At 36.6% G+C, this 12,601-nt stretch overlaps 1 protein-coding gene across 1 annotated transcript in view; it reads left to right on the forward strand.

The window, feature by feature from the left end:
* The window catches only part of STXBP5L (syntaxin binding protein 5L), a 286,369-nt gene that overhangs the window by 46,542 nt on the left and 227,226 nt on the right, over positions 1–12,601 (forward strand). The window contains exon 3 of the mRNA XM_004577863.2: positions 9,155–9,252. Within this exon, the coding sequence (XP_004577920.2) occupies positions 9,155–9,252 (98 nt within the window). The remainder of the gene's footprint in view (positions 1–9,154; positions 9,253–12,601) is intronic.

The following is a 12,601-nucleotide window of genomic DNA, read 5'->3' on the forward strand; positions in this document are numbered from 1 at the left end:
TTTCCAAAGCTATTGTATTTCAATGTGTTGTTTGCATTCTTTTTTATCTCTAATTTTATGAAATTTTTTTCTCATTTTTCTCAAAAAAGTGCTATTTGTTGATCTTATGTATTTTTTAAAGCTTACATTTTATTTATATCTGGTTTGATCCTTATTTCTTGCCTCCAGCTGATTTTGGGTTTTTGATCTTAACATTTCTAAATCTTTGAGTTTGAACCTTAGGTCATTTATATGAGACATTTTTCTTCTCTCTAATTAAAACACTAAATGGTAGAACTTTCCCTCTTGAAACTGCTTTGACTGGTTTAGATATGCTGTTTGTTATCATTTATTTCAAGAAAGTATTTAGTTTCCTTTTTAATTTCTTCAATGTCCCATTGATCATCAATACCTGTTGTTTAATTTCTACAATGTTCTCTCATCACACTGGCAAACCTGAATGATACTTGGGCTTGTGGCACCTATGCTTGTGCCCTGCTAGGAGAGTACTGTGGCAGATAGGGCTTACAACACCAACACCCCCAGTCCCAGGGAGCCCTGCTCCAACCCTATAGTGTGATATAAGATATACAAGTGATTTTCCCTTAGCAGGTACATTTTCCTTTAAGTTCTCCAGATAGATTCCAGTGATATTGAAGGAATTAGTGCCGATTGTCACAGTTCATTTGTTGCAGGGTAGAGTGGGGTCATTACCTGGGTCTCACAGGGTAGGAACCTGATGTTGGGGATAGTAGTAACCAACTATTTGAAATAGAGTGTTTCAGGGACTGTGACAGTGAATTAGTCCAAAGTTTACAATACCAAAATCAACAGTTCTGATTCCACAAAGCATAGATCATGCAACTGCTGGTTCTCATTATGCTTGTATGGGTATTATTGTTGGCTTTTTTTTTTTTTTTTTTATCTCTGACAGCACAGCTCTGAGGCTTAAGCTCCAGATTCCCACAGCTGCAGAAAGCAAGGGATCTCTTACTGCCTGTGGTGGCAGCACAGCAGAAATTATCTGTGTGACTTCATTGCCTAGTTAAGTGCTCTACAAGGGAACAGGGAGGGAGGCAATGTGGCTTTCCTTTTCAGAGCCAAGCAGTTGCTCAAACCACAGTCAGCTCCCCAGGCTGAAGTTAAAATCAATGACTAGAATTCTTCAGCTAAAGGCATGGTTTGCAAGGTGTGCAGTAACTTTTTTGTCATGGTTTGCAAAGAGCTGACTCCCAGCTGGCAAATAGTCGTGTCATACGATCTACCTCAGCAGTGGAGTTATTTAAGAATATCATAAAAAACACAATGGCTCAACTGACTCATCCTGCACTTCCAAGTGCTGGCATCTAAATAGGTACCAATTCATGTCCAGAGTGGTCCACTTGCCATCCAGCTCCCTGCTTATGGCCTGGCAAAGTAGTGGAGGATGACCCGAAGCCTTGTGACCCTGTACATTCATGGGAGACCTGGATGAGGCTTCTGGCTCCTGGTGTAAGATGGGCTCAGCTAGAGCCATTATGGCCATTTGGGGAGTGAACCAATGGTTAGAAGATCTTTGTCCTACTTAGTGAAAATCTGCCTTTTGATGAAATATATTTTTTTAAAAAGAACCTCGTAACATATTTTTACCATAATAAGGTCTGAAAAATTTTGGCAAGTTGAAACTCCAGATACGTAGATGCATCTATACAAAATTGCATGAAAGTATTTCCATGTGTATGTTGACGAGAAAAAATAGAGATCTATATGGGCATTACGTAAATGCATGTGTATTTATGCTTTTGTATGATCTTTAGTTTACATATGCTGTAGAAGAGCATATAGGGGAATAGCATTGTGGTGAAGCTGTTTAAGCTTTCTCTCATGAAGCCAGCAACCCATATCAAAAGGCCAACTCAAATCATCTCTGCTCTGCTCACAATCTAGCTCCTTGCTAATGAGACTGGGAAAACACCGTTAGGTGGCAGTGGTACAAACACTTGAGTCACCTGTGTGACAGATCTAGTTGATGTTCTATCCTCATGGCTTTGGGCTGGCCTAGCCTTAGTTATTGCAGTCATTTGTGGAGTGAACCAGCGAATAGAACATCCTTCTTTCTCCATCACTGTGATGCTACCTTTTACGTAATTGGAATACATCTTTATTTGTAAGTAATAATAATAATAATTATTATTATTATTATTCAGTTCCATAGGTTCTGGGATTTCCCTTAGCCTCCTCCTCAAGTCCCCTCCTCCCATACACTGATTTCCCCTATGCTATTACAATAATTTAATTCGTAATAAACAGTCATGGACCTGATGCTGTGGCCTGGAGGCTAAAGTCCTCACCTTGAACACACTGAGATCCACATGGGCACCGGTTCATATCCCAGCAGCCCCACTTCCCACCCAGCTCCCTGCTTGTGGCCTGGGAAAGCAGTCAAGGATGTTCCAAAGCCTTGTGACCCTGCACCAACGTGAGAGAACTGGAAGAAGCTCATGGCTCCTGGCTTCGGATTGGCGAAGTACTGGATGCTGCGGTAACTTGGGGTGTGAATCATTGGATGGAAGATCTTTCTCTGTCTCTCCTCCTGTCTATCTGCCTTTCCAATAAAAATAAATAATTCTTAAAAAAAATAAACAGTCATAACCCATCATTGCGGGCATGGACAATGGCAGAGAGTCCAGCATTCAACTGTCAAGATATATTTATGTTTCATCGGGAGTCCATTGTTGGAAGTAGAGATGCATACTGCATTGTATCCTCACATGTGGATATGATAATCACCATTACACAATTACTATGCATCCCCTTAAATGAAAAGCCACACACACAAAAAAAAATCAACAGGAAGAAAAACAGAAATTTGCAATGCCAAGAAGTTAACTAGCATGCTAGTGAATGTATTGCTGAACAAATGAAAAAGGAAAATCAAGAATCTTCTTGAAGAAAATGATGCTACTGTGTTATCTATGAGTCAGTGAAGAATTTAATGAGAAAAAAAAACTGTTTAAAAGGAATGAATAAAGAAACCCAAAGCATCAAAATCCATGAGATATGATTTCTCCTCATCTTTGATGATGAGATGTGTCTCCTGTAGGCAACAGATAGGTGGTTTTATTTTCTTAATCCAGTCTACTAAGCGATGATGTTTGATTAATGGGTTTTAGCCTTTTAAATTCAGGGTTAATATGAATAGGTAGTAATTTGGTTCTGTCATTTTAGCAGTGAGTTGTTCATTGTTGGATTTAGTCTTCTGTGGTTATTATACTGGGGTGTTTTTCTCATTTGCCTTTGGTTTTGGTGAGTGCTATTCCTTTCCTCTGTCAAGAGAACATTAAGTATTTGAAGAGGCATATTCTTTGAGCTTTTTTTTTTACTGTGGGAAAATTTTATTTCCTTTTCAAAGACAAAGGAAAACCTTGCTGGGTGTGTTATTCTGAGCCAATACTTTTTTGCTTTTAGAATCTGGAATATGTTGCTCTGTTCTTTTCTGGCCTATAGAGTTTCCAGTGAGTGGTCAGCTGTGAGTCTGATTGCCATTCCTCTATAGGTCAATTCTTTTTTCATGTGCACATTTAAGGATCTTTCCTTATGTTCAACTGAAGAGATCTCGATTATCATGTGTGTTGTGGTGAAGTCAACCATGTTGGGAGTTCTGTGCCCATTCTGTAATTTGTTTTCCTAATTTTTTCTCCAGATTAGGGAAATTTTCCTTTATTATTTCATTGAATACATTTTTAAATCCAGTCTCTGCTTCTGCACCTGTTAGAACTCCCATAACTCTTATATTTGGCCTTTTAGTGGTGTCCCCTGATTCTTGCATACTTTTTTTTTTAGCTGACCCAGCTCTGCTTCCAGCGGTTTGATTATTTCCCTGTTTGACAAGAAATACGTTCTAATTTTGAGATTCTTTCTTCTGCCTCCTTCATTTTATTATTGAGACTTTCCATTGAAGTTTTAATTTGCTCCATTGTCTTTTGTTTCTAATACTTCAGCTTGATTTTGTTCCAGTGTTGCTATTTCCTGTGTGACATATTCCTTGAACTCTCCTGTATGTGCTTCTCATTGATAAGAAGCTTTATAACAAGTGTTTTGTATTCTGTATCCCCCATTTTCTCAATGCATTCCTCAGTTAGCTCTGAAGTTAAAGAAGGCTGTTGTTCTTTTGTAGGGAAGTCTTCAGTAATGTTCATTTGGTCTCTGTCTCTTCTTTTGCTCTTCACTATTGTACTTCTGGTTAGCAGATCCTTCTCCTTAGGACATGTTTCTAAGGTGTGTCACCTACACATCTACAGTTCAATTTTACCTATTCATTTGCTACCTGGTTCTTTGCAGTCACTTGTGCCACTCCCTCCAGTGAGATTCGAGTCTGGATTCTCGTGTTTGGCTTTGACCATGGTCTCTGTAACCCCAAGTCCTGGTTCACCATTCTGTACCTCCTGTGATCCCATGCTGTTTGCAGTGTTGTCTGCACAACCTGTCTCCCATTTTTGGTTAAGCATTTCCCATGATTAGGGATACACTATATGTCCTAAATAATTAGGTTTTTGTTGGTGCTGATCTTGCTGGAACCTGCTGGCTGTTAGGTCTTGGGGCCACCTGGACCTATTTTCAGTGGAACCTCTATAATGCCATGTTGGTGCAATGCACTTAGCTGGAAATTAATTTTTCTGCCACCTTAGTGCATGCACAGTCTCATCCCACAGCCTTTGCCACAAAATGGCACCTGATGTGGCTCTGGGGGGATCTGTGTTCTGAAATCCACCCTGTTCCTGAACTGTCTGTTACTGTATACTGCTGTGTCTCTGCTGCTGGTCAAACCAAACACATCAATAGGGCGGAAAGTTCTTTGCCTGGGTTTACCTCCTGAGCTCCTAGTGAACTGTCCTTCCCACTTGGATACTGATAGAGCTTTGGCTGCCAGTGGAGCTCAGATTGCCACTCACTGACTGTCATGGGGGTAACTTGTCAGTGCAGCACCACGCTGTTGTAACTACTGCTTTCCTGTGTCTGTTTCCAGGTGCCCCTCTACTGTAGGTCTGTCCTTTTTATTTCCTGGAATTTGCCATCTCTACTTCACCCTGCTTACGTTTCTCTATATAAATATGTCCTTACCCTATTTTGACATCTTGATTTTTTCCAAAACATCTTAAAAAAATGAACTGTTTTCAGTGCTTTCTGAAGGAAATGAGTTTTTTAAAGGAGTCATTTCTATTTCTTATGCTTAGCAGATTGAATATCTTATTCCTTTCTTCTTTTTTTAAGATTTATTTTATTTCTGTTGGAAAATCAGATATACAGAGAGGAGGAGAGGCAGAGAGGAATATCTTTCATCCAATGATTCACTCCTCAAGTGGCCACAATGACTGGAGCTGAGCCAATCTGAAGCCAGGAGCTAGGAGCTTCTTCTAGGTCTCCCATGTGGGTGCAGTGTCTTAAGGCTTAGGCCGTCCTTGACTGCTTTCCCAGGCCACAAGCAGGAAGCTGGATGGAAAGTGGAGCTGCTGGGATTGGAACCAGTGCCCATATGAGATCCTGGCCTATGCAAGGCAAGGACTTTAGCTGATAGGCTTCTGCACTGGGACCCTTTCCCCCTTTTCTTAATGCTTCATCATTATTATTATTATTATTATTACTTTGTGATACAGTTCCATAATATCAGGATACACTTAAATAGAAGAATGATGGACCTGTGACTGTTTTTGAAGGACTATACTACTGTAATAGTACAGGGAAAATTATTAGAGTGAGGGAAAGTGAGGACTGCAAAGGGAAGATCCCAGGGGGATGAGTTTTAGAGTAACTTTTTGCCATGGTTTATCTGTTTGCTTTTGGAAACTTAAATTGTAGTATTTTATTATAAAAATGTTTACTTTAAAACTGTGGAACACTAATTACTTAACTGAATTGGATGTAGAAATCTGACACACTTGTGTCTTCTCTTTCTTTGAAGTAGTACGTACACTTCTTGGTGAAATCTTGTCTCATGCTGCTTACTCTTTTCCACTTTAGTTTTTTTTCTACAAATTTGTGAGTTCTCTATATTTTTCTTTTATGTTTCATTTATGTTTTTTATGAAAGCTTTAACAAATTAAACGAATTATGTTGTGAGTACTCATATATGTTTTTTAATGTAGATTATTTTATGATACAGTTCCATAGACTCTAGGATTTCACTTCCTTGCTCTCCAAATCCTCTCTCCTAACCCCCTACTGAGTTCCCCTATATTGTTACTATAGTATAGTCCTTCATAAATAGTCATAAGCTCATCATTGTGCCATTTAAGCCTATCATGACATTGCAAAGTGTGGACAATGGCAGAGAGTTCAGCATCCTATTTTCAAGATATATTTAACAGTTTCATTGGCAGTCCATCTTTGATTTGGAAGTAGAAATCCACAGAGCGTTGTGTCTTTACATTTAGGAATGATGATCCCTATCATACAGTTATTCTATATCTCCTTAACTGAAAATCCATAAAGCAAAATCAACAACAGGAAGAAGGAAAATTTATAACACCATGAAGCTAAATAACATGCTACTAAATGACCAATGAAAGAAAATTTGTTGAAGCAAATGATGTTACTTTATAATCTATGAGACAGTGAACAAATTAAAAAAAATTTAAGAAATGAAAATGAAAACTGCCAAAACCCATGCAATATAGCAAAAACAGTATTGAAAGGTCTATTTTTGTATTTTGTGTGAAGGTTGCCAAATATCAGAATGGAAGACATTAAAAGATGGACAAACTTATGTTCCTGGATTGGCAGGAATAATACAATCAAAATGTCCATATTACGGATAGTGATGTACAGACTCAGTGTGATTCCAATCAAAATCTCAACATTCTTCTCAGAAATAGAAAAGATGATACAGAAGTTTACCTGGAAACAAAAGAGACCACAAATAGCAAAAGCTATGCTGAAGAATAAGAATCAATCTGGAGGAATTAGAATTACAGAGCTCAAGACGTACTGTCGGACAGTGGTCATCAAAACAGTCTGATACTAGTACGAAAACAGAAGAGAATCAGTGGAACAGAATAGAAACACCAGAAGGGAGCCCACACATGTATAGCCAACTAATCTTTGACAAGAAAACTGAAAATAATCCAGGAAAAAAAACTGCTATCTTTTTAAACAAATGCTGTTGAGACAATTGAATAGCAGCTTCATAGGTAAGAAGCAAGACCACACTTGTCACCTTTTACAAAAAATCACTATAAATGGATCAAGGACCTAAATTTGCACCCAGAAGCTATCAAAGTATCAGAGGGAATCATAGGAAGCACTCTCCAAGATGCAGGAATTGGGATGGACTTCTTAGAAAAGTTACCAAAAGCACAGGTAGTTAAAGCCAAAATAAACAAATGTGACTACATCAAACTAAAAAGCTTCTGTACAGCAAAGGAAACAAGTAACAAAGTGAAGAAGCAACCAACAGAATGGAAGAAAACTTTTGCACACTACATAGGTGATAGAGGACTACTATCCAGGATTTACAAAGAGTTTCAGAAACTTAGCAACAGCAAAACAACCTTGTGAAGAAATGGGCAAAGGAAATGAATAGAAATTTTTCAAAATGAACTAATTCAAATGGCTAATAGACATTTAAAAAAAATGTTCAGGGTCCTTAACTATCAGGGATATATAAATGAAAATCACATTGAGGTTCCACCTAACCTCAGTGAGATTGGCCTACATTCGGAACTCTCCTAAGAAACCTGCTGGCATGAATGTGGAGAGAAAGGTAGCCTCCTTTGCTGCTGGTGGAAGTGTTGTCTGGTGCAACCACTGTGGAAGTCAGTATGGAGAGTGCTAAGAGAACTGAAGATTGACCTATTATATGACCCAGCTATCCCATTTGTGAGAATGTATCAAAGGAAATGAAATATACATAGAAAGTGATCTATAAGATATACACACACACACATACATATACATACACATATATAGTAGCAAAATCTACAATAGCATGGAAGTGGAAACAACCCAGATGCCTGTCAAAAGAGGAGTGGATAGGGAAATTGTGGAATATATCTGCTCTGTGGGATACTACTTATCCAATAAAAAATATGATGAAATTCTACCTTTTGTAATCAAATGGTTTGTCTCTTCTCCTCTCTGTATATCCGCCTTTCCAATAAAAATAAATCTTTTTTAAAAAGTTTGAGATATACCTAGAGAAATAAAAATCTCTTGCTTGCTTATGCATTCCTCAGATGGCCACAGCCACTGGGGCTGAAACCAACATGAAGCAACATAATCCAAATCTGTTTTATGAGAATTGGTAGTCCAGTTAATTGGAATAGCACTGCTACCTTACAGGGTATGCATTAGCAGACATTGGTGTGAAGAGCTGGAGCTGGAATCAAACTTCCTGCTCTGATGTGAGACATGGATATCTTAACCATTAGAATAAATGCCTGCTCTTCTTGTACTATATTTTAATTCTGTGTTTTGGTACATTTTTATAAGCTCTCCACTTTGTTTCTGTCTGTTCCTCTTCCCATCTATCTATATTATTTTTTGATGACTTTTCAATTTGGATATGTTGGTATATATTACCCCTTAATACTTTAGAGTATATAACATGAACAAGACATCACTACTTGCTTGTAATACTCTTTACTCACTTATTTAGGTGCACTCTACATAAAAGTGTTTTTGTACTGTTTGATGTTTTCACTAATGTGTACATGCATGTAGTCCAAAGCACTGTTGAAAATGAGGTTTTTTAAATACCCCTTTTTTTGTAGTTAGTCCTCTAGGCAAGCACTGCTGTGATTTTTTTTTTTTTTTTTGCTTTCTTGCAACTTTATATAAATGTGGTCAAACTGTATAAACACTTTGGTAGCATAATGTTTTAGGGAATCATTTGTGTTACCTCTATAAACAAAATTTATCTTGTAATTCTTGAGTAGCAGATCGTTGTATGATTATACTGTAGATTTTCCATTTTTCTACTGTTGAACTTCTGGACTCTTTCCAACTTTTTAAAATGTGAATAAAGTTGCTAGGAGAATATTTATGCAGATTTTTTGTGGCTATCTGCTTTAAATGTTCCTGGGTACATTCTTTTTCTTTTTAAAAAATTAGTCATTGTGGGTATATAATGATATTTTGTATTATGGTAGTTTTAATTTTAATTTTCCTATTGGTTATTTTACTGTTTTCTCTCTTTCAGACAGTTCGACATGGCTTTCCGTACCAACCCACAGCATTAGCCTTTGATCCAGTTCAGAAAATCTTGGCTATTGGAACAAGATCAGGTGCTATAAGAATGTATCCTTAATTTGTGGTTTGTTCAGCATTTACATAAGTAAAATATATGAACAATTAAAATTTGTTTCCTTAGAAATGAGTGACTGTTGTGAAAATTCACATTGTAAATTGCATTGGCATATTTTCAATTTCTTAGAGATCGGTAATGGTATCCTTTCTTTAATTCTTACAATTTTTAATTTATCTTTTTTCATAACCAGTATTGCTAAAATTATCACTTGTATTGATTTTCATAGAAAAATAAACTTGAATTTATCGAATTTATATTATTTTCCTGTGTTCTATTTCATTGTTATTGCCTTCTAGTTTTTCCCTTTTTCTTACTTTGATTTTGAGTATTTTTGAAGGGACTTATGGTAGAAACAGAATTATTTTCTTGTAATATGTGCCCTTGGTATTATAATTTTTTGAATTAAGCTTATTTTGACATAATTGCATTATATTGTATATGTGGTATTTACTATATAATATGTACAAGTATATATGTATATATACGTACACACACATAGTGTAAGAGAAACTACAGTGAAATTCCATGTCATTCTAACCCAATTTCCTCTCAATAACTTTGGAAATCACATTTTTATTACCGAAAATATTCTTTGCTTCCCATTTATATGCACTGCCTGTCTCTGCAAGTCCCCTTCTCTCACCCTTGACTCTAACAACAGTTAATCTGTTCTTTATTTCAGTAATGGTCACTTCCATAATTTCATATGAGTGTAGTGTTGTGTATTGTTTCACATTTTTTTTTCAATTATGTTTCATCCATAGATGGTTGTACCCTTGAATGTGAAACAGCATTAGCCTTTGATCCAATTCAGAAAGTCTTTAATTCATCCAATACAGGCTGACAATACACCAGTTGTATGTTCCTTTTTATTTCTGAGTAATATTTCACGATATGGATATATCACAATTTAGCCATTCATTTGTTTAAACATACTTAGCTCATGTCTCATTTGGTTATTTTTAATAAAGCAGTTTTGAACATCTGTATATTTTGTTTTTGTATTATGTTTAGCTTTTATTTCTCTGGTATAAACAGCCAGGATTGGTAGACCATATGGTAGTTGTGTGTCTTAGTTTTTCCTTAAGTGTAGCTGAGTGTTACTAAATGCATTCATGATAGGAGAGCACTTCAGAAGTTTTTGAAAAATTTAATGTAAAAGATAAGTTTATTTTGCTGTAAGCATGTGTGCAGTTATCTTGTAATAAGCATTTTCATGAGCATTTTTAAAAACCTACATATCACAAGTGAAATACAGTACATGCGTTTTTCATATCTGAATAATTTCATTTAGCATAGTATCTTCAAGAATTATCAGCTTTTGCAATGTTAGAATTTCCTTGTTTTTAAGGAATGAATAATATTTTATTGTTTGTATATACAACACTTTTTATCCACTTGGACATTTGGGTCACTTTTGTGTTTTGGTGTTTTTAATCTGTTGTAAATAAATGCTACTATGAATATGTATTTTTAAAAATCCCTTCTGGACTCTCATTTCAGTTCATTTGTGTATGTACCCAGAAGCAGAATTGCTGGAGTACTTTTACTTTGTATTTTTAAAAAACCACCGTAGTGTTTTCTATGTTGGCTATACATTTTTACATTTACACCAGTTTTGATTGTCTTTTGATGTACAATGTTTTTAGAAATTTCATGATAATCTGGGTTTCTTTGGCCAATGTTTTTGATGTCATCTCTAAGAAATCTAATGCTATGAAGCTTTTGTCCTATATTTTCCTTTAAGACTTTTATTATTTTTTGTATAAACATATTTTTATTGCATTTCATTTTATAACAGCGTTTCTTAGGCTCTAATGTTCCCCTTTCCCCTCCCCAATCTCCCCCCATGGTGGATTGCTCCACCTTATTGCAGTATACAGTTCAAATCTAGTCTTGTTTCTTTTAATGCAAGCATGTGCCACGCATAGAGTCCAGTGTCTTATTGTCCAGCTCAGTTCAACAGTTTCTTGGGGAGACCCACTCTGGTCTGAAGACATAGCTGGCAGAATATCATTAAATGCCATAACATAACATCAACAACAGTTTCCAACATTATGGGGTTAATTAACATTGTAATGAGTGAATGATATGTTAGACAATGCTAGTTCTTAACCACATACTGAGACTATTTCATTAACATTTCAATTACAGTTTGTATACAACTGGTTTCTATCCATCTTAAATTGGCTATAGGATACCATTCAGCTATCTCATGTCTATTTTCATTTTACTGTTTGGCAGTTTATTGTGTTGAAGCATGATTTTTACTGAAATTGGCAGATTTTTAGGGTAGTCTAAACTGGCTTATACCTTTAGCAAAGCATGTGACACCCACTGAGGCATAGAACACCGTTGGGAGGGGTGTGCAGAGAAATCCTCACACATTCTAAGGAGATGGAAGATCTCTCTGCTCTCCATTACTGAGAGGGTCTTAAAATATGTTAGGTTTTACAGTTTTTTGATGTAGATCATGAGCAGTCTGCCTCACATTGATTGATGGTTCATTGATTACATCACAATATGTTGTTGCATGTGTTACAGGCTGTTAGAGGCTGAAATAATACTACATTTTACAGGTACCATTTTTCAGATTGACAGCATTTCAACTTAAATTAAGGCAAACATGTGGTATCTAACCTTTTGGGATTGACTCATTTCCTTTAGCATGATGGTTTCCAGTTGGGCCCATTTGGCCACAAAGAACTGCATTTCGTTTTTTTTTTTTTAAATAGCTGAGGAGTATTCCATGGAGTAGATGAACCATAGCTTTCTTATCCAGTCTTCTGCTGATGGGCATTTCGGTTGCTTCCAAGTTTTTGCAATTATTGATTGTGCTGCTATGAACATTGGGGTGCATGTAGGTTTCTTGTGTAGTAGGTGTTTTGGATATATTCCTAGGTGTGCTATTGCTGGATCATATGGTATGTTGATTTTCAGTTGTTTGAGTGTTCTCCATACGGTTTTCCATAGAGGCTGTACCAACCTGCAGCCCCACCAGCAATGGAGAAGGGTTCCCTTTTCTCCACATCCTTGCCAGCAAGTGTTGTTTGTGGATTAAAGGAATTCAAATGGGAAAGGAAGAAGTTAAGCTTTCATTGTTCGCAGATGACATGATCCTTTACATAGAAGAACCAAGAGACTCAATATAGAGACTGCTAGAACTTACACGAGAGTTTGGTAGAGTGGCAGGGTACAAAATTAATGAACAAAAAACAACAGCCATAGTGTATGCAAACAGCCCCAAGATGGAAAAAGATCTAACCAGCAAGATACCATTCAAAATAACGGAGAAGAGTATGAAGTATCTAGGAATAAACCTCACCAAAAATGTAGGAG

Source organism: Ochotona princeps, chromosome 3, assembly GCF_030435755.1.
Source record: "Ochotona princeps isolate mOchPri1 chromosome 3, mOchPri1.hap1, whole genome shotgun sequence".
NCBI classification, from domain to species: domain Eukaryota; kingdom Metazoa; phylum Chordata; class Mammalia; order Lagomorpha; family Ochotonidae; genus Ochotona; species Ochotona princeps.